Source organism: Sphaerodactylus townsendi, unplaced genomic scaffold (genome assembly GCF_021028975.2).
Source record: "Sphaerodactylus townsendi isolate TG3544 unplaced genomic scaffold, MPM_Stown_v2.3 scaffold_20, whole genome shotgun sequence".
NCBI lineage: Eukaryota > Metazoa > Chordata > Lepidosauria > Squamata > Sphaerodactylidae > Sphaerodactylus > Sphaerodactylus townsendi.
In genome coordinates, this window is record NW_025950363.1 from 1,435,902 (window position 1) to 1,459,000 (window position 23,099).

General features: G+C 47.4%; 1 protein-coding gene across 1 annotated transcript in view; it reads right to left on the minus strand.

The window, feature by feature from the left end:
• ADAMTS3 (ADAM metallopeptidase with thrombospondin type 1 motif 3) overlaps positions 1-23,099 on the minus strand; it is a 45,999-nt gene that overhangs the window by 11,664 nt on the left and 11,236 nt on the right. The window contains exons 9-15 of the mRNA XM_048482741.1: positions 22,018-22,141; positions 16,854-16,934; positions 13,078-13,241; positions 11,600-11,765; positions 8,116-8,248; positions 5,982-6,189; positions 3,433-3,550 (exon numbers count right to left, since the gene is read on the minus strand). Of these exons, the coding sequence (XP_048338698.1) occupies positions 3,433-3,550; positions 5,982-6,189; positions 8,116-8,248; positions 11,600-11,765; positions 13,078-13,241; positions 16,854-16,934; positions 22,018-22,141 (994 nt within the window). The remainder of the gene's footprint in view (positions 1-3,432; positions 3,551-5,981; positions 6,190-8,115; positions 8,249-11,599; positions 11,766-13,077; positions 13,242-16,853; positions 16,935-22,017; positions 22,142-23,099) is intronic.

A 23,099-nucleotide genomic window follows, 5' to 3' on the forward strand; every position in this document is an offset into this window, starting at 1 on the left:
AGGCAGCCGATAATCCTTTGTGCAGTAGTGATCACCCTTTGGAGCGCCTTCCTATCCGCCACTGTGCAACTGGAGAACCATACACAGATGCAGTAGGTTAAGACACTCTCTATAGCACAGCGGTAAAAGGACACCAGGAGTTTTCCATCCAGTTGTTGTTTCCTTAAAAGTCTCAGATAGTACAGTCTTTGCTGGGCCTTCTTAACCACCGCGGCAGTCTGTACGCCCCAGGTCAAGTCCTCTTTAATCACAACACCCAGAAATTTAAAAAGAGGTGACATGATAGCCATGCTTAGATATTTGAAGGGATGTCATGTTAGTGAGGGTGCTAGTTTGTTTTCTGCTGCTCCAGAGACTGGGTAATGGGTTCAAGGTTCAGGAAAAGAGATTCCACCTAAAACAGGGGAGTCAAACTCGCAGCCCTCCAGATGTCCATGAACTACAATTCCCATTAGTCATTCCCAACATGAGCATTGGCTATACTGGCAAGGGCTGATGGGAATTGTAGTTCGTGAACATCTGGAGGGCCGTGAGTTTGACACCTGTGACCTAAAGGTTAGAAAGAACTTCCTGACGGTTGGGGCCGTTCAACAGTGGAATGCACCAACTCCGAGTGTGGTGGAGCCTTCTTCATTGGAGGTTTTTAAACAGAGGCTGGAGTGCTTTGATTGTGTGTTCCTGTATTGCAGGGGGTTGGACTTGATGGCCCTTGGGGTCTCTTCCAACTCTGATTCTGTGATTCTATGATACCCATAACATACATATATTCTTATTTGTTGATGAACAAATAAGGTTGGAAAAAGCATGCATTTTACAGGGAACATTTGGTGCGGGGAAACAGAAAACTGTGCAAACAAGGAATCGAGGGTTCGGTTTTGCAAAATGGAGATGCACCATCACAAAGGGAACCTGGGGGCTGACACGGCAATGTTGAGAACTTTGAAATCATCCTTGGTTAACTCATGAACCCAAAGCTGCCTTATATCGAATCAGACCCTGGGTTCCTCAAGCTCAGTATTTTCTACTCAGACTGGCAGGTGCTCTCCCGAGTTTCAGGCTGATGTCTTTCTCATCACTTGCCGTTTCCCCACTTTTCCTTTTACCACCTTCGCTGCATGCTACTCACTGCGCGAGTCATTTCTGGCCCGGGCCCGGGCTTCCCCACGACCCCGCGCTCTGCTTGGGGTCATCAAAAGGTGCCGTTTTGAGGAGCGCCAGAAATGATGCGCGCTGAGGAGGCGCGAGGGCGGCAGCATCGGGGCGGCTGCGTTGTCGCCGCCCCTGTAGTGGGGAGTGCCCCGGGACCCTGCGCTACTTGGCCTGAGTAGCACGCAGCAGAAGGTAAGTGGGGAAAGGCCCACTCACTACCAAACGTTTTCAATTGGAGAAATCAGGAATTGAACAAGAGACTTTCCCCATGCCAAACAGATGCCCTGCCGCTGACTCACGTTCCCTCACCAGCAATAAAAGAGACAAAGCATTTAACTATTATGGGCTGTCATGCTAAACAATTCAAGGGGGGGTGTGTGGCTCATGCAAAATGCTCTTAAAAGCCTCAATCTCTTGCTTGCTCTTACCCTTAATGAAAACATTTTTTCCTCATTCCAGAACTCATCTTTTTCTTTGTAAACAGTCATGATGTTTATGCAGCAAACAACAGTTCAAGGAGCAGATATTTTTAATGGATTGTTTGTGTGTGTCGCTGCAGTATCTTTCGTTGGCTGAATGCTATTGCCTGTGTGGGTGTATGGTTCAGGTTTTATAACTTTACTTGTGATGTTCAAGGCCAATATAATCTCCTGTGTGTCTGACCTAAAAAACCCTAACAATGACCCAAAGCAGTCAGTGAAAAAAACAGGGGCAGATGGGAATTGTAGTCCGTGAACATCTGGAGGGCCAGAGTTGGACCCCCCTGATTAACAGAATGCTAACGCGAGGTGGATGGGACCATATCTCAGCAGACAAGCACCTGTTTACAGTCTCACGTTTAACCCCCCTCATGTCCTGTTAAACGTGTCATATAGCAGATAATGGGAAAGACCACCATCTGGAACTCTGAAAAACCAATGCCGGTCTGAACAGACAACGTTGACCTGGGGACACCAATGGTCTGACTCAACCGAGGACAGTTTTAAGAGTTCACATTAAGAACATAAGAACATAAGAACTAGCCTGCTGGATCAGACCAGAGTCCATCTAGTCCAGCATTCTGCTACTCGCAGTGGCCCACCAGGTGCCTTTGGGAGCTCACATGCAGGAGGTGAAAGCAATGGCCTTCTGCTGCTGCTCCTGAGCACCTGGTCTGCTAAGGCATTTGCAATCTGAGATCAAGGCGGATCAAGATTGGTAGCCATAGATCGACTTCTCCTCCATAAATCTGTCCAAGCCCCTTTTAAAGCTATCCAGGTGAGTGGCCATCACCACCTCCTGTGGCAGCATATTCCAAACACCAATCACACGTTGCGTGAAGAAGTGTTTCCTTTTATTAGTCCTAATTCTTCCCCCCCAGCATTTTCAATGAATGACCCCTGGTTCTAGTATTGTGAGAAAGAGAGAAAATTTTCTCTCTGTCAACATTTTCTACCCCATGCATAATTTTATAGATTTCAATCATATCCCCCCTCAGACGTCTCCTCTCCAAACTAAAGAGTCCCAAACACTGCAGCCTCTCCTCATAAGGAAGGTGCTCCAATCCTTCAATCATCCTTGTTGCCCTTCTCTGCATTGTAAAGAGGAGAATAAGCATTTGGATTTCTACGCCCACTCTTTTCTACTTTTAAGAAGTTTCAAAGCGGCTTACAATTACCTTCTCTCCACAACAGACACCTTAGCCCATTATGCATGGAACGCTTACCTCGGGGCTCTTAGCTGTGCAGTAAGCTGCATACGTTCCCTTTTTATATAGAACTAACAGGGAAGCGGCAGCACACACCAAGTGGGTGGGATTTCCACTCATGGATCTTTGGTAGCATGGCAGCCGGAAATGGGAGAGTTGCCCTTTTTCAATAGACAAAACGTCGAGGACCATAGCTGTTCCTGACCACTTTCCAGATGTTGTTGTGCAACAGACCGTCCCCCTCTCTGGGAGGGTTTTACTGTTAGTTTTAATGTTGGACGCCAAGTGATCTATGTGGAACGCTGTAATTTTATGTTTTAATAATGTTAACCATATTAATTTTATTGCAATTGCTATTGCTGTTTATGTAACACTATTCTGTTGTTCACTGCCCAGAGCCCTCAGGGGATGGGGCGGTATATAAATATAATAAACAAACAAACCAACCAACCACAGGGACTCAGTGTAGGTGAGGCAGAAAAGATGCACAAGAACTTGATTGCACATTGGACTGAGAATGGTGCCGCTCTTCATCAGATCACACTGCAAATGCCACAAACAAGCCTTTGTGAAGGGGAAGAGATGTTTAAGCTCACCATTGCAAGGAGCGAGCTTGCAAACCCGCACGGATTCCGGCTTTTCTCCGTCGCACTGGTTGCCGGCCCGACATAAAACCTGCCTGGATTCGGTACCTTCACCGCAGGTCACAGAACACTGCAGGGAACAAACAGATAGACAGGCCAATTTAAGCGCCTGAAAAATTAACACGTTGCAATCAGAGCCCTCAAAGAAGTCCATGTTGAGAAATGCAGAGCATGGAAAAGTCATATTCTGATCTAAGAGTTGAGATCTAGGAGATCTAGATGCGGAACTGTCAGACCCAGAAATGTGCACGTCGGCAATTAAGTTTAAAGGTCAGCTTTGACGTCACTGTACAGATGCAGGTGCAGGTGAGACATCCACCAGTAATTGGGGGTTAGACCTATATAGCTGGACAGCAACACAATCTGGAGGTGGGGTTGTTATCGTGGGAGTTTACTGAGTATCATTACTGTGAGTTATTGTGGAGAGCGTTACTGAGAGTGGAGAGATAACTTTGTACGGCCCTGTATTTATCTTGCACTGAAGATAAAGCCTTCCTCTGTGGAACGAATGCTGTGCTGTGTGTCCGTTTCTCTCTCCTGCCTGTTCTGTTTCTTCTGGTATATCTGGCCAACCAGTGCGCAGCTTCAAGTGTGTTACTGCGCAAAAGCCAACAGTCCACAGCAAATGTGGTCCACTGCTTAGATCTAATTTTCTGCTCCCAATAATTTTAATCTCTGTTTTAATCAAGCTGATTACAATATGCATTGAACCTTTGCATCCTTTACAAGCATTTTTCACACCACTTCCACCTTCTGCCTAAATTTTAAAAAAAGACACAGAGAACTCCATTTCTATTTGTATCTGATGAAGGGAGCCTTGAGTCTCAAAAGCTTACAACCTGAAACTCTTGTTGGTCTCTAAAGTGCTACAGAACTTGAATCTAGCTGTTCTAGATTCAAGCCACACGGCAACTGCTATTCTCTTTCTTGTTTGAAAACTCTTTGACATCTTGAATAATTTCTGAACTATACTTTTCAGAATCTCTTTTTGCAACAGCGTGCATCCAACCATGTAGCTTTGACGACCTAAGGGCAGAGGTGTCGCAAGGGGGAAAAGCTACATGGTTGGGTGCATGCAACGTGGTTGGATGTAAGGAGACTCAAGGTGGCTTACAAGCTCCTTTTCCCTTCCTCTCCCCACAACAGACACCTTGTGAGGTGGGTGGGGCTGAGAGAGTTCCAAAGAACTGTGACTAGCCCAAGGTCACCCAGCAGGAATGTAGGAGTGCTGAAACACATCTGGTTCACCAGATAAGCCTCTCCCACTCAGGTGGGGAACCAAACCCAGTTCTCCAGATTAGCATCCACCTGCTCTTAACCACTACACCACACTGGCTGAATCGTATTAACACCATTTTGTTTTCCTATAAGAGACTAATGGGGCTACCTTGCCAGAAATATGGATGGACCATAACCAATTTCACAGGGCCTGTAAGCAGAGTTGTTCCGCCTTATGCTTGAGAGCAGAAACAGTTTTCCGCCTATTGGCCTCCCTCCCTTCTCCCTTTCTCTTCCTCGCTCCTTTCCAACCCTCCCTGTGTCCTTGATATTGCTGTGAATGGCGGTTCTAAGGGGTGTGGCTTTCAACTTCACTGCCATCCCCTAGTGGAGTCTGCGGCACCGGGATACAGTGGACCTTATTGCTTTTATTGTTATTACAACGTTGTATGTTGCATTGGTGTGGGGGGTGGGGGCGGCTGGATGGATGGGTGGGTGGGTGGGTGGGTGGGTGGATGGATGGATGGATGGATGGATGGATGGATGGATGGATGGATGATGGATGATAGATGGATAGATGGATAGATGATAGATGGATAGAGGATGGATGGATGGATGGATGGATGGATGGATGGATGGATGGATGGATGGATGGATGGATGGATGGATGGATGGATGGATGGATGGATGGATGGATGGATGGATGGATGGATGGATGGATGGATGGATGGATAGATAGATAGATAGATAGATAGATAGATAGATAGATAGATAGATAGATAGATAGATAGATAGATAGATAGATAGATAGATAGATAGATAGATAGATAGATAGATAGATAGATAGATAGATAGATAGATAGATAGATAGATAGATAGATAGGCAAGCAGGCCTTGGGGAACAGAGACACCTGCATTTAGACAACCACAGTTAGTGCAATTAAACCATGTTTTTGTGTGATGGTTGTTATGATCCTATTTTGCATACTGGGGTGGGGGCAATTTCTTTTCCTGGCCAACCCTCAGTCCAGTCTTCACCACCTTTCTGCAGATGCAAATGTTTGGCAAAGCACCGACACTGGGTACCAAAGCTTCCTGCGTCCACACAGGCACCATACTGGCGCCGTGCAATTTGGGTAGCCACCAGCAGAGGGAGCTCTTGCAGGTGGCTCAGTTCCACACAGTTCCCTACCGAGGTTGGACGGACAGTTGCTGGGGATCAATCGCTCCAAAAGGCCCGTCCCAAAAAGGGGGGGATCAAAAGCCAAAGATTCAGTGCTTACTGGACTCCAGGGCCAGGTTTTCCATTGGGCAGGGCACGGAGATCGATTGCATGGCCTACGGCTCTCTGGGCGATCCCCACCACAATACTTGAAATGGATCGAGCGGTTCCCTCCGTCGTGGAGTAGCTGAATGCAGCGGACTGTTCGGATCTGATAACCGGAAGTCCCGCAGGTTTTGGTGCAGTGCTCCCATTCTTCTGATACCCAGCTTGGCGGGGAGGAGGAAAAGAACAGCTGTGAAACTTTTAGGCGACACTCACACATGCCAGAAACCCCAGCGCCAAAGACTGATCCCACCCAGGCGCACATAAATATTTTGGGACGCGCAGACGGCATTTCCCAGATGCAAAACTTCTGCTGACAGAATAGAGAATGGGAATTTTTAATAATTTACAGAGGGAGATTAAACAAACGCGGTGCGACATCTGAGGTGCGTTGGTAGTACACAGACAAATGGGTTGTGTTTGGAGCAACATGGCCCAGGAGGATGGAGCTGTCCAGGATGTTCAAGTGCTGAAAACTGGCTGATGCACAGGTGGAATGCAGAACTGTCCCACACACTAACTGCTGGTTCTCTGTCAAATAATTTAGTCTGGCTGGCAAAGTGTTCCCCAGGGGTTCGGCCAGAGAAACAGGATAGCCTTGTTTTAGATATCTGAAGGGATGTCATGTTGGTGAGGGAGCAAGCTTGTTTTCTGCTGCTCCAGAGACTAGGACCAGGAGTCATGGGTTCAAGGTGAAGGAAAAGAGATTCCACCTGAACATCAGGAAAAACTTCCTGACTGTCAGGGCTGTTCGACAGTGGAATGCACTACCTTGGAGTGTGGTGGAGTCTCCTTCTTAGGAGGTCTTTAAAGAGAGGCTGGATGGCCATCTGTCAGGTGTGTTTTGATTGTGTGTTTCTGCATTGCAGGGCTTGATAGTCCTTGAGGTCTCTTCCAACTCTATGATTCTAGGAACACTCACTATTAACTGGAGATGCAGGGTATTAAATCTTTATTATGAACTAGCAGACCAGGTGCTTGGAAGCAGCAGCAGCAGCAGCAGCAGAAGGCCATTGCTTTCACATCCTGCATGTGAGCCCCCGAAGGCACTTGGTGGGCCACTGCGAGTAGAAGATTGCTGGACTAGATGGACTCTGGTCTGATCCAGCAGGCTCTGTCTTATGTTCTTACTCAATAACACACAAAGGTGTTTCTCATATAAGATCAGACCCCTGGCCCATCCTCCTTGGACTAACAGCAGAAAGCTGGATATTGTTTGGGCCAGTGATCATCAACAAGTGGTTATGCACAGAGCAAAGCACCCTCTGGGGGGTATATTTAGGTAGTTTAAGGCACCACCTACGTTTGTAGAACACGTAGCGGTTTTAAAGTTGTCAGTTATGTATTGCAATGTTAATATGACATCGTGGTTCTTTTTGGAAGCTGCCCTAAGCTGGGATGTGGGGGGATGGTGGGTGCAAATTTGACAAATAAATAAATGGGGATCCAAAGCAACTTACATCATTCTCGTCTCCTCTCTTTCTCACCCTTTCTCACAGGGTGAGAAAGAAATTCTCCTTTCTCGCCCTGTGAGAAAACCTCTCACAGGGTTTCACAACAACCCTGTGAGGTAGGTAAGGTGGAGAGTGAGGGCCTGGCCCAAGGCCACCCAGCGAGCTTCCATGGCAGAGCAGGAATTTGAACAGGGGTCTCCCAGAACGCTCTAACCACTACACCACACTGGCTTGTTCTACTGCTGAATCCCACCTCTTGGCCTGTTCTTCCCCTTTCTACTATCAAAGGGAAGTGAATGTAGGGTGCAAAGGTCATGGGGCCATGTTTGTTATGAAGTCAGCTCATACTAGATCGTCCCACCAAATCTACAGCAATTGGTTTAGTACAGACATGGCATTTGCAGTCCAAAGTTGGACGTCTTTAGTCAACGGCAGGTCTTGAAGCTTAAGAAAGAGCTTTCTGTTTCCATGGTATCTTTTAAAGAATAATGCCTTGGAATGCTGCGATTCTTTCCCAGATAGTCGCGCCCACTGAGTTGGCTCCCATTTGGTCCAGAGCTCACCCCATCAGTTGCTGCTTTCAAACCCCGCACAGCTGGTTCCCCATACATTGTCGAATGTTCGGCAAATGCTTACAACGGTTGTGTGCATTCCTGAAGATTGCACATCCTGCGGATGGGCTTCGGCTTTTTGCTGGCTTCACAGAAGCTACGGTGGACCATTTTGCTATCGCTCTTCCGGCGACACCCGTACTTGGTGTACTGGAAACCTGGAATGAACAATAAGTGACGTTTGTGAGGGGGAGGGAAATACACCATTCAACACGCAATGGCAGAAAAAGAGGAAGATCAGTGGGGAGATTTCAGCTTAATGAGTTTCCGGAAAGACCACCCTGGAGCAGAAAGATCACCCTGGAATGCTAGTACCCATGACGGGGGACCCGTTCCATGCTTAGATATGGATCGTAAATTCTTAGAGTTGATCATGTACAGACGGCCTTTACACTGAGAGATTTTTGGTCTTTCTGGACCACTGTGGTGGTCCAATCTCCAACACTTTGGGTAGGTTTCTTTCCCTGCTCTGTACTCTGAGGATCCACTTTCTTTTTGAGCTACAGGCACATCAGAACTGCCACTAAGCTATTTGATCTCCCTGTTATTCTACCTATGTCCTGGTGTCTTTTAAGCCAGATGTAGCACTGTCTGTCTTTTAACCACAGTTAAGGATATTGGAGAGGGAGAGATGGGTTGTGGAGTCTTCTCCACTCCATTCCATCTCTTAGCTTAGATGGTAGCCTTGTTCAGTGCAAACCGCAGCTTAGATGGTAACGCTGTTCAGTGCAAACCACGGTTAGATGGTAACCTTGTTCAGTGCAAACTGCAGCTTAGATGGCAACCTTGTTCAGTGCAAACCGCAGCTTAGATGGTAACACTGTTCAGTGCAAACCACGGTTAGATGGTAACCTTGTTCAGTGCAAACCTCAGCTTAGACGACAACCTTGTTCAGTGCAAACCGCAGCTTAGATGGTAACGCTGTTCAGTGCAAACCACGGTTAGATGGTAACCTTGTTCAGTACAAACTGCAGCTTAGATGGCAACCTTCTTCAGTGCAAACCGCAGCTTAGATGGTAACACTGTTCAGTGCAAACCACGGTTAGATGGTAACCTTGTTCAGTGCAAACCTCAGCTTAGACGACAACCTTGTTCAGTGCAAACCGCAGCTTAGATGGTAACGCTGTTCAGTGCAAACCACGGTTAGATGGTAACCTTGTTCAGTACAAACTGCAGCTTAGATGGCAACCTTGTTCAGGGCAAACCGCAGCTTAGATAGTAACACTGTTCAGTGCAAACCACGGTTAGATGGTAACCTTGTTCAGTGCAAACCGCAGCTTAGATGGTAACGCTGTTCAGTGCAAACCACAGTTAGATGGTAACCTTGTTCAGTGCAAACCTCAGCTTAGACGACAACCTTGTTCAGTGCAAACTGCAGTTTAGATGGCAACCTTGTTCAGGGCAAACCACAGTTAGATGGTAACCTTGTTCAATGCAAACCACGGTTCCCTGTTAGTCAGGATTTCAAGTTGGAGTTTTGAAGCTTCTCAACAAACTCTGGAAACCAGAGTAAAATGTTGTTTGCAAGAAGAAGAGTTTGGATTTATATCCTGCCTTTCTCGCTTCAGCATGGAACGCTGTGGCCAGAATATTGGCTGACGTGGGTCACAGGGATCTTATAAATTCAAATTCATTCTATAGCACTCCTGTCTTTTGAGGATTAGAAAGGGAGGTCTCGCTGATGAAACCGGGGACCATCCCTGGATTAACGTGGGGTTTTAAAATAGCATGTTGGCACCAGTTGCCACCACAGCACAAGGATATTTCCTGAGTGACAGATAGTCAGCAGCAGCAGCCATTTTGTACTTGTGCCCACCATGCTGTGTCAGAATTCTAAAGCTGCCCGGAGGCTCAAAATTACACACACAATGGCCCTTCAAACACAGACACCTGAAAACGTTTTGAGGCAGGATATAAAAAATTTCCTCCAAAGAGTTCTGCATTGTTTTCCCCCAAAAATGTTTTGCTGGCGGCTGCAAAACGTTTAAAATCCATCCCCTTTTCTAAAGATTTTTTTGGCTAAAACATTAGTTAAAAGTGGGGTGCTGTGTGGTTTCCGGGCTGTATGGCCGTGTTCTAGCAGCATTCTCTCCTGACATTTCGCCTGCATCTGTGGCTGGCATCTTCAGAGGATCCTCTGAAGATGCTAGCCACAGATGCAGGCGAAACGTCAGGAGAGACGGCTGCTAGAACACGGCCACACAGCCCGTAAACCAGACAGCCCCCCAGTGATTCCGGCCGTGAAAGCCTTCGACAATACATTCGTTAAAAGGTCTCGTTCATGTGCTGTCATGTTAAGATGCCTGTTTGTCCCCTCACTCCTTGCCTGGAGAAGCCCCCTTACCCTGTTTTTGTAGGTTTCAGAGCATTTTTGAGATTTTTTTGTGGGGGGTGGGGGTGGGGGCTTAATCTTTACAGCATTGACTACGGAAGTCTTGGGGAGCTGCAGCCTGAGGCTGTGAAGCGTGAAGCACTGATTTGTCCACATACTGGGGGAAAAAACTGGGAAAAACAGAAAATGGCGGCCAGGAATCTTTTCAAGGGGTGAGTGCGGCCAAAAGGGGGAGGGAACCAAAAAAAAAATCGACAATACGTGGAATTGAAAAAAAGTTTTACAAAGTTTTACAGTTAGTTACCAGTAATCCGTTAACGATGTATAGCTTAGTATAAAATACTTACCGTATATACCTGTGTATAAGTTGACCAGTGTATAAGTCGAGGCACCTAATTTTACCACCAAAAACTGGGAAAATTTATTGACTCGTGTATAAGTTTAGGGCAGGGGTCAGCAACCTTTAAGACCCAAAGAGCCATTTGGACCTGTTTTCCACGGAAAAGAAAACACTTGGAACAGCAAGAGAGTGGGTGGAGGGCCCTTAGATTCGGAGGTTTCTATTAAGTTGGAGGTTTTGAAGGGGAAGCTTTTGTCAAGGGGGCAGGGAGGGGGGCAGTAGGGGGAGGGGGAGAGGATGGGGAAGGGATAAAATATGAGTCAATGTTTTTTTAATAAGGGGGTAGAGAGAAAAAGATATAGGCTCATTCCGCACATGCAGAATAATGCACTTTCAAACTGCTTTCAGTGCTCCTTGAAGCTGTGCGGAATGGCAAAATCCACTTGCAAACAGTTGTGAAAGTGGTTTGAAAACGCATTATTTTGCGTGTGCGGAAGGGGCCATAGTTATGTACTCGAACAGGGGTCTGCAACCTGCGGCTCTCCAGATGTTCATGGACTACAATTCCCATCAGGCCCTGCCAGCATGGCAGATTGGCGCCGCCAGGTAGCTGAGGGGCTGATGGGATTTGTAGTCCATGAACATCTGGAGAGCCGCAGGTTGCAGACCCCTGTACTAGAATGAATCAGATAATGGGAAAATATAGAATTTGCTTGTTCTCTCCTTATATGTTATTACTGAAAATCAATAAAGCTTATAATTTTTTTTAAAGAAAAAGTTTTACAAGCATTTTACAAACATTTTAGGAGTTTTGTGCGGAAAGGGCCAATGACTTGCCTCCTCCGCACGGCTTGGAGCACTGCGACCAACTCTTCAAAGCCCATTCAAAGGTATCCAGCTCCTCTTGGAGGACGTTGTTGCTGTTCACGTTGGGTACCGAATCCTCGTGGATGATGTATTTGTACGTCAGGCTGGACTGCGTGTCGTTGTCCTGAGGAACGATCTGAGGGAGGACAAGCAGACAACTTGGCGGGGTTGAAAAACAGGCGGGGGAAGTTCCCTGCATGGTGGAGATGCCGGGCTCAGTGGAGGGACATCTGCTTGGCGTGCAGAAGGTTCTGGGTTCAATCCCAGCCATCTCCAGCTAAAAGGATTTGGTAGTAAGTGACGGGGAAGACCCTGAGGGGACAATATTGAGCTCGATGGACCAACTGATATGGTAAGAGGCAGCTTCACGCGTAAAACATATTTAGGATTTTAAAGAACCAAATCACAGGATGTGGAGATATGGCAGTGCCATTTCCTACGGTCAAGGAAGATGAGATGCTGAGGGAAGCGTGATCATAGAATCAAAGAGTTGGAAGAGACCCCAAGGGCCATCCAGTCCAACCCCCTGCTAAGCAGGAACACACAATCAAAGCACTCCTGACAGATGGCCATCCAGCCTCTCTTTAAAGATCTCCAAAGGAGGAGACTCCACCACACTCCGAGGCAGTGAATTCCACTGTTGAACAGCCCTGACAGTCAGAAAGTTCTTCCTAATGTTTAGGTGGAATCTCTTTTCCTGCACCTTGAATCCATTGCTCCTTGTCCTAGTCTCCAAGGCAGCAGAAAACAAGCTTGCTCCCTCTTCGACATGGCATCCCTTCAAATATTGAAACATGGCTATCATGTCACCCCTTAACCTTCTCTTCTCCAGCCTAAACATACCTAGTTCCCTTAGCCACACCTCATAGGGCATGGAATCCAGACCTTTGATCTGGAAGGGCAAGGGGAAGGGGGCTAGGGAGCCGCGCCTTCCTCTTGGGAATGGCAACAGCGACAAGAGGCGACCGCCCTGTCGAACCGGGCCAAAAGGGGGAACATCTCTGGCCAGGAGCGGCCGCCTGGCAGAGCCCCACAGTAGATCGAAGCTCGGGACCGGGCACCCATCCTGCTGAGCTGTAGCATGTACCCGCATGACCAGATCCAGACCCATGCTTAACCTCACGCTTCTGCTCAATAAAATGGCTATGGCCAATTTATTACCCCAGCAATGGTGTGATGTGTATCATTATAGAGGGGCCTCGCACAAGAAGTGATCCACCCTCGGGCAGCAACGTATATTTTTCCTGTCCATCCCTTCAAGGAATTCAGGTGGGCATATATGGCTCTCCCCCATCCATTGGGCTTGTAAAGGTCACCCAGCAGGCTTCATGCGGAGGAGTGGGAAATCAAACCTTGTTCTCCATATCAGCGACCAACATTCTTAACCACTACACCACCAGGACATAGCAGAATAAAAACAGAACAAACAGAGAGGCAGCAAAACGTACCAACACAACGATGGCATCGTGCAAAGGGCCGTCGGTATGAAGCGTTTCTATGTCGTCTTCGACATGGTACTCCCACTCTATGCCCATGTCAATGAAGCTACGAGAGACGGATCCTTCCCCTTTGCTGTTCAGAATATAGTGGCCTGTAGCTTGGTTCTTAATGGCTAAAAGGAGGAAGGACAACAGACACAATCTGTTATGTAAACCAGAAGAGGCCCCTCCTCCCCAAATCGAGCACAGTCTTTACATCTGAATGTACCATAACCTTGTTACATTAGTTCAGCCATTCTCAACCAGGGTTCCGTGGTACCCTGGGGTGCCGTGAGCATGTCCCGGGGGTACCACGGCAACACTACCGCCCCCCCTCATTTTTGTGGTGTCTCCCACCGGCGCCAGCAAGGACATGGAGCTGGCCCATGGGGCAGGGCCTGCCACAAGGTCAGCAGCCACCCTGGGAGGGGAGGGTGGGGTGTGTGGCAAGCAGGGGCAATGGGAGGGGAAGGTGGAGGGTGGCGGCAGGGGTACCGTGAGATATGAAGAGTGAGGTCAAGGGTACCCTGACCTCGAAAAGGTTGGGAAACACTGCATTAGTTTAAGAAGGCAGTCATATAGGTCTACAGTGGAACACCTAGATTGCTACTGGACTGGAATTTCACTTTTTTATAATAGCATCTTGGTGACCCAGGTTCTGATCCCCAGTCTACTATGAAGCTGGCTGGCTGATCTTGGGACATTTATTTTCTTTCCCCCAGCCTAACAGTGCAATCCTAAACAGAGGCCTTTTCTGCACAAACATTTCAAAGTGTTTTGAGGCAGGAAATAAAATGTTTCCTTCATGGAGTTCCACACTGTTTTTACCCCCAAGTGTTTTATTCCCAGCCTCAAAACGTTTTAAACGAATCCCCTTTTAAATCGAGTCTCTGGCTGAAACGTTTTCAAAACATTTTCAGTTGCTGTGCGATCTACTGATTATGTTTCCTGTGCTTCTTTGCTTTCCCTGCACTTCCTCTTTGGCGCTATTTTCTGAGTTCCCTCCTGGCCTCTCGCCTGTTTTTCCTGCACCATTCCTGCACGTTTCTTTAGTTGAAGGTGTGGGGGGGGGGGGTGCTAATCTTGGAAGGATGGAATATAGAAGGCACAGAGAATCACAGCACGGAGCCGTGAAGCATAGAAGCAGCGATTGAGCGACACATTAAAAACGGGGATGATCACAAAATGGCAGGCCAGGAATCGTTTCAAGGGGATGAGTGCGGACACACATGATGGTAAAGGGAGGGGGGAATTGAAAATGATTTAGAAACGTTTTGGGGGATTTGTGCGGAAAGGGCAACTATCTCATGCCGGGTCTTCCTCTGTTCCTGCTGCCTTCCTCTTTTCCTTGCATTATTTTTTTCCCAGTGACTCTAGACTTACTGCTTCTTGACAAACTGTTTGCAGCTAAAAAGCTTACCAGCTCTTAAATCCCACTCTGTCGGATAAGGGAGCACATTTTATCTCCGTTTTTTTTCCTGTCTGGTGATAACAACAGGCCCTCTCTGTTGAACAAGACTGCCGCTCATCTCTGCAACTTAACTCTAGGACTGCTTTCCTTCTAGATCCGGCCCAAGCCCGGGATTGCGATTAATATCAGCAATTGACGGTAATGGCTTGCAGAGAGAAACCCAGCGGTTGCCAAAAGCTTCCTGTGGTGGCCGTCTACATCAAAGCAGCATTGCAGGCATTTCTTTAAGTCTGCTTGGTCGCTCCCCTGCAGCGAAGGGAAAGCAGATTCCCCCCATCTCTGCTTTTTTATCTTCAGAGCGCTCAGATGCTGCAAACTGTTAGCTTCGAAAAGCTTTGAAAACTGACAGAAGTGTCCCAAATTGATATTTTTTAAAATCCATGGCAACAGGAATAAGATGTACAAGGATGGAGCGAGCAAAGGAATATGTTTTGATATTATAAGTAGGATGTGGAATGATGTTTTTAAATGTGGGGGTGGTGGTGGTTTCCCTCTGGAAGAGGCTTTTGAACTCAGAGGCTGCAGCAAGAAAGGCCTGTTGATATTGACAAGCTGGAACGTGTCCAGAGGAGGGCAACCAAAATTGTCAAAGGTCTGGAATCCATGCCTTAAGAGGAGAGACTTAGGGAGTTGAGGATATTAAGTTTGGTGTAGAGAAGGCTAAGAGGTGACATGATAGCTATGTTTAGATATTTGAAGGGATGTCATGTTGGGGAGGGAGCAAGCTTGTTTTCTGCTGCTCCAGAGACTAGGACCAGGAGTCATGGGTTCAAGGGGAAGGAAAAGAAATTCCACCTAAACATCAGGAAAAATTTCCTGACTGTAAGGGCTGTTCAACCGTGGAATGCACTACCTCAGGGGGTGGTGGAGTCTCCTTCTTTGGAGGTTTTTAAAGAGAGGCTGGATGGCCATCTGTCAGGAGTGCTCTGATTGTGTGTTCCTGCATGGCAGGGGGTTGGGCTGGATGGCCCTTGGGGGTCTCTTCCAGCTCTATGATTCTATGGAAAACAAATTGAAACAATATGGTATCTCATAAAGATAAAATGGGTGCTTGCCTAACATTATGGGTGGAAAACCTTCCTACAGCCTTGTATAGTTTTTTTAAAAGTTACAAAACGATGGGCATATAAAGAGGAAACTATGTGAATCAGAATTGTTGAGAAGGGAATTTGTAAATAAAAGAATAGGGCTACACTGTAACAGAACAATTAAAGGAGATTTTTCAACCGAGGATAGTAGAATGTACTACTAATAAGTATTATCTGTTATATGTTTTTTGTCCTTACTGTGTTATATTTCTACTGATACAATACTATTTCTCGCATTGTTCAGTATGATCAATATATTAATACTTAAGTCCTGTTTCAGATTTCTGCTACTTTTGTACTATTATATTGTTTGATACCTCCTCATTCAATTGATTCTACTGCCTGACAGTAGGTAATCCAGTAAGTACAATATGTATTATCTGTTGCGTTTTTTTCTTATTCGTACTGCATTATATTTCTACTTGGACAATACTATTTCTCACATTGTTCAATATGTTACTACGTTCTGGTTCTTCTATCCTAGTGCTATTATTATTATTACTATTTATTTATTTGATCATTATTTTTATTATTATTATTTATTCGATTAGTTATTAGATACCTCCACACTCAACTGATCCTACTGCCTTACATTAGGTAATCAACCTTGACTCTCAGGCCCCTTCCGCACACGCACAATAATGTGTTTTCAAACCACTTTCACAACTGTTTGCAAGTGGATTTTGCTATTCCGCACAGCTTCAAAGAGCACTGAAAGCAGTTTGAAAGTGCATTATTCTGCATGTGCGGAATGAGCCTCAGTGACAGTGGCGTAGCTACCATGGTGTGGGGGACGAATGCCCTCGGCAGGCCGCTGTTTTGTCACATGGGGGCAAAAAATCACCCCCCGCACCCCTTTCCTTTTCCCCCTCGGCCGGGCCAAGCCGGGCCCAGTCAGGGGGCACGGGGGTGCCATTTTGCCCTGGGCGCTATTTTGCCCTGCTACGCCTCTGCTCAGTGAGAAAAGTGGATGATAAATAAAACAGATAAATAAAGAGTAGCATAGCTCACTGATAATAAAAAGCATCTCTAGACAGTGTTTTCAAGCATTCAGATTTTTGTAACCATTACGATATCCCTGTACGGTAGGCCATTATTACCCTCCCTGTATTGCAGGAATCTTCCGGAAAGTGGCTTCAGTATAAAGGCCGCTGCCAACGTCCAAGCGTAAGCACAGAAGCACTTACCAAGAATGTGAGGGGAGGCCTCGTCTTCTTGGAGAGACACATGTCTAGCACCCGGTGGGATGTCAAACATCTTAAGGTACCCTTTGGCATGTGCAGGAAGGCATTGGGAGAGCGCGGAGGAAGAGGAAGAAGAAGAAAGAAAACAAAAACCACAGCTAGAGTTAGTCAGCGGCAAGAAGAGGCAGGTCCCATTTGCAGATGGGGAGCATCCATCGACCCCTGAAGAGCTCTAAGCAGAGAAGGGATAGGTTTCGCCACATGGAGGTGGTTGCGAAGTCTTGCATTTCCTCCCACTGTGCGCAGAAGAGGGGAAAAGCAAGGACCTCGTCTTGTTGCAAACCTATCAGTCACTTACACCATTGTGATGACCAGATGACCATAACCATTTGGATCTTTCAGGCAAAGAATATATGCGACCTCGGATTTTTGGCGTCACAACAACACCGTTGTACAGGCCATCTTCTCACTTTTGATCATTCACTAAGCCCATCCTTTAACCCTGCAGCCTGGTAATTGTGAATCATGAAGGATCCATTTGTTTTCCCACTGATTTATTTATTTACTTAGTACTGTTAAACCCCGCCTTTCTCCTCAATGGGGACACAATGGGGACATCTTACTGACACAACAGCCCTGTGAAGTATGTTAGGCTTACAGGGTGTGACTGGCGCAAGACTACTATGGCAGAGTGGGGATTTGAAACCGGGTCTCTCAGATCCAACTGCAACATCTTAAGAAGATGAAGAAGAAAAGTTTGGATTTATATCCCACCTTTCTCTCCAGTAAGGAGACTCAAGGTGGCTTACAAGCTCCTTTATCTTCCTCTTCCCACAACAGACACCTGGTGAGGTAGGTGGGACTGAGAGGGCTCCATAGAACTGGGACTAGCCCAAGGTCACCCAGCAGGAATGTAGGAGTGCGGAAACACATCTGGTTCATCAGATAAGTTTCTGCCACTCAGGTAGAGGAGTGGGGAATCAAACCCAGTTCTCCAGATTAGAATCCACCTGCTCTTAACCACTACACCACGCTGAGAAAGCACAGCAACTGGCTACTGGAAACCAAATCCAGCACGCTGAGGATTTCATTCATCCCATTTTTTAGAAGGCAGATGGAAGAAGGTAATGATACGTTTTCAGATGACTGCCCTTTGAAGCGACGACCAAGAACTTCTCACAGGAAGCATAAAAGGTTTGCCCGTTTTTTTTTCTTTTGCAATGAGCATAAGTGACTTCTTGGCGGAGAGATACGAAGCAAAAAGAAAGAACGGTCTACGGTGGCCATGGATGCTCAGAATTCTGCAACTGGGTGACGCTTACCCAGGACATTTTTAGATTCTTTGGTTTCAGAAACAGATACGTCGCGGGCTCCTTTGGGCAAAGTGAACGCTCCTCTTGTCTTCCCTTAAACAGAAGGCCTTTTGTTAGTGACCGGGATGTTGAAGTCTTAAATTTTCATTGACTATCTATCTGTCAAACATATCAGGTACTGGTTGTGGTGGGCTTTTCGGGCTGTGTGGCCGTGGTCTGGTAGATCTTGTTCCTAATGTTTCGCCTGCATCTGTGGCTGACATCTTCAGAGGTGTATCTCAGAGAAAAGTGTGCTACACACTGTGTCCAGTGAGAAGGAAAGTTTAATTGGGTATATATTATCCATCTCCCAGGGTGGGAAATCAATCAGTAAGTGTTTGGATGGAACTTGCTATGCAAAGGTGTGGTTGACTGCATTGTATTGCTGGTGGGGTTTTCAGTCCATTGACATTCGTATTCGCACTTGAATTCCCTGCAGTAGCAACAGTATTAGTGAATGCAAATCCTGTGTCTGGATGGAGTTCATTGTCCATGAACCTAGCATGCCCCTGGTGTTTTTAAGTACTGGTAGCCAAGCTTTGTTAATTCTCAGAGTCTCTTCCTTCTTGTTGAAGTTGTCTTGGTGCTTGTGGATTTCAATAGCCTCCCTGTGTAGTCTGACATAGTAACCCATCCAAGTTGTCCAGAATTTCAGTGTTTTCAAATAAAATGTTATGTCCAGTTTTGTTTAAAGCATGTTCTGCTACTGGAGATTTTTCAGGATGGTTAAGCCGACAGTATCTTCTATACAAGCACGAAAGACACTGTCGGCTTAACCATACCCAACTAAACATTCCCTTCTCACTGGACACAGTGCGGAAAGGGTGACCCTGCACCAGCAGGAATCCTGCTGGTGGAGGGGTGGGGGCCATTCGCACGGGAGCGTGCGAGCGGCCCCCGCAGAGGCTGGCGCGGGAGAGGCAGCTCCACATGGAGCCGCCTCTTCCCCATCCCCCCACACTCACCTCGTTGTCCTGCGCCGCCCTGCTGGACTACTAAGACCTGCCCACGCTGCCCTCCGACATCCAGGGACAGTGAGGGAGGGTCTCAGCTGTGAGGTCAGAGGCCAAGAGCGGCCTGGGATGGCTTGAGGTATGAGTGAAATGAGGGCAGGGGAAAACAGCGTGTTCCCGGCGGTGCCGTTCGCACTGCGCCGGTGGGAACACACTGTTTTTTGGGGCGGCCTGACGCCGCTCTGGGGGAGGTGGAGGGAAGCCAGGTCGGCGCTGCTGCGTTTCAGTGTGTAGCGCACTTCTCTCTGAGACACACCTCTGAAGATGCCAGCCACAGATGCAGGTGAAATGTTAGGGACAAGATCTACCAGACCACGGCCACACAGCCCAGAAAGCCCACAACAACCAGTTGAGTCCGGCAGTGAAAGCCTTCGACAATACATATCAGGTACATTCACAATTCCACATTCAATGTTTTTACACGCAGCAATGCTGAATGTAGTCAATGAAAGTTAAGACTAAAACAAGCCATGAAAAATCAGTTAGATACTTGCAGATTTGGTTTTCCAGAATCTTGAGCCCGGTTTGGCATCTCTTGCTTAACTGTTTCCCTGTTGGAAGAAGTTGGTTAGACTTTTGGGGGGCTAATTCCTGGAATGCCAAAGGAAACCTAATGATAAAAGGCAAACGTTCCTGTGGAAGGGAAGATCAAATGGTCACTTGTCTGAAACACTGACCCCAAGGACAATGACCAATCAGACTTTCCCCATTAGTTTTGTGAGTCTTCAACAGATCATGTGAATGGTTCAGATATGGGTCCAGGCCTTACAGCCACATAGCTTAGAAAACCTTCAAAAAGTGTATCGAGCCAAGAAAAGCTCAACTGTATTATGAACAGTTCACAAGACTAATTCATGTAAATCCAACAGAAAAGACCATTTCCAGTTGCATGAACTGATGTAAGTATAATGTGTGTGTGTCTGTGCAAAATGCAGTCAGGTCTCAGCTGGCTTATAGCGACCTCTGGTGGGGTTTTCAGGGCAAGCGGTTAAGCAGGGGTAGTCTGCCATAGCCCGATTTCATCAAATCTCAGAAGCTAAGCGGGGTCAGTACTCGGGTGGGAGATCACCAAGGAAGACTCTGCAGAGGAAGGCAATGGCAAACCACCTCTGCTTCTTGGTTGCCTTGAAAGCCCCTTGCTGAGATCGCCATGAGTCAGTTGTGATTTGACGGCACTTTACACACACATACACACAGGGTTCTGGGATTCAGGTCTGTTTAGCTTTCTGCACCCACGGGCCCTTGATTACACCTATTAGTATAACTAGTATAATTCCTCCCTCTCTTTTCTTCTTTCCCCCCTATTTTTGTACTTTATTTTGGTATTGTAAGCTGCTTTGGGTCCCCATCGGGGAGAAAAGTAGGATAGAAATAAACAGATGCAATAATGTTACCAATAACTATTTTCTGTAACGAATAATACGATATTGTAATATAACAATTTTCTGGTATTTAATGGTGCTCAACATTTGCTACTTGGGCAGTTGACTGATCTGTTAAGTGGTTAAGCTAGACTTGAAGAGGACAACATCTTCCAAGTATCCCGTCCGTCCGTCCGTCCGTCCGTCCGTCCGTCCGTCCGTCCGTCCGTCCGTCCGTCCGTCCGTCCTTCCTTCCTTCCTTCCTTCCTTCCTTCCTTCCTTCCTTCCTTCCTTCCTTCCTTCCTTCCTTCCTTCCTTCCTTCCTTCCTTCCTTCCTTCCTTCCTTCCTTCCTTTCTTTCTTTCTTTCTTTCTTTCTGCATGGTATAGTGGTTAAGAGCAGGTGCACTCTAATCTGGAGCACCAGGTTTGATTCCCGGCTTTGCCACTTGAGCTGTGGAGGCTTTTCTGATGAACCAGGTGACCTTGGGCGAGTCACAGTTCTTCGGAGCTCTCTCAGTCCCTCACAGAGTGTTTGTTGAGTGGGGGGGAAGGGAAAGAAGATTTCAAGCCCCTTTGAGTCTCCTTTCAGGAGAGAAAGGAGGGATATAAATCCAAATTCTTCTTCTTCTCCTCCCTTCCTTCCTTCCTTCCTTCCTTCCTTCCTTCCTTCCTTCCTTCCTTCCTTCCTTCCTTCCTTCCTTCCTTCCTTCCTTCCTTCCTTCCTTCCTTCCTTCCTTCCTTCCTTCCTTCCTTCCTTCCCTGCTTCCTTCCTTCCTTCCTTCCTTCCTTCCTTCCTTCCTTCCTCCCTCCCTCCCTCCCTCCCTCCCTCCCTTCCTTCCTCCCTTCCTTCCTCCCTCCCTCCCTCCCTCCTCCCTCCCTCCCTCCCTCCCTCCCTCCCTCCCTCCCTCCCTCCTTCCTTCCTTCCTTCTCACACTCCCACCCACTGACTGTCCTACCTATCTACCTACTAATGTACTTAACGTTTCCACTTCTGGGCAGCCTTCGATATCTCAGAATGCAGAGAGGAGGTCACTCATGACTACCTTCTACCACACATCTTCAACATTGCAAAAAGTTCTGTGTGTACATTCCTACTCTGTATGCCCATGGACCAGGGGTCTTCAAACTATGGCCCTCCAGATGTTCGTAGACTACAATTCCCATGAGCCCTACCACTTGGCCGTGCTGGCAGGGGCTGATGGGAACTGTAGTCCATGAACATCTGGAGGGCCATAGTTTGAAGACCCCTGCCATAGACCATTCCCTGATACAAAAGAGAACAGGGAAACTCCGAATCATGAGGAACTCCATGCACGGGCTGAGATGTCCATGTCTGCAACAGAGCAGCTGAACAAAAAGAGTTATTTTTTTTTAAAAAACCCTTGAATGACAGCTCTAGCATAGCGACCAGGAGCAACAGGGAGGTGGAGTTATCCCTACCAGGCTTCTTTGGGGTCCGCGTGAAGGTCCCTTTTACCGTCCGGCAATGAGAATTATCTCCTCCACATACTCCGCACTTGTCCTCAGCTTTGTTGGACCCGATTTCCTTGTCGCAGCCGACCCTCTGCAGAAAGAAGGTCAACCCACAACACCAGAAGCTCAGAAGTACGGGAGGCAGCATTTGGAAAAGCAGAAAATTCGGCTCAAGTTTTGCTGCTGTTGACTCATAAACATAATGCAAGGTAGCGTGCGCTCTGCGGTTGCACTCAGCAGAAATGGGATCCCAGGCCAGGGGCGTGCCACCTGGGGGGACATATGGGGTCAAATGTCCCCGGGCTGTGGCCATTTAGTCACGTAGGGGGGGGAAATCAACCCCCACCCCTCCTTCCCCCTGTGTCTGTACACTGACTTCAAGACCTGCTGCAAAAATAAATGTTGTTTGGTTGTGTTGAGGGAGGGTGGCCGCCCACGAGCCCCCCCCCCCGAAAACTCAGACTTTGCATTGGGATACATTTTCCCTAGATACGCCTCTGTCCCAGCCCAGAATTCAGGATCCTGAGAAGCTCCATTTTTAGTACCAAAAACAGAGATGCAAGATGCTAGACCAGCCATTCTCAACCAGGGTTCCCTAGTACCCTGGGGTGCCGTGAGCATGTCCCAGGGGTACCGCGGCAACACTACCGCCCCTCCTCATTTTTGTGGTGTCTCCCACCGGCGCCAGCAAGGACATGGAGCTGGCCCATGAGGCAGGGCCTGCCACAAGGTCAGCAGCCACCACCACCCCCAGTGCTTTCCTTCACCCTGGGAGGGGAAGGTGGGCTGTGTGGCAAGCAGGGGCAATGGGAGGGGAAGGTGGAGGGTGGCGGCAGGGGTACCGTGAGATACGAAGAGTGAGGTCAAGGGTACCCTGACCTCGAAAAGGTTGGGAAACACTGTGGTAGACCAAAAGTTTGATGAAATTTTAGAAACCCCCAAAGGGACTGAATATGGTGGTTTTCCGGAGCTCAGAACCCTTCCACAGCACCAGAAGAATCAGAAATACAGTATCTAAAATTATATGCAGATACAATGCTAAAGGTATA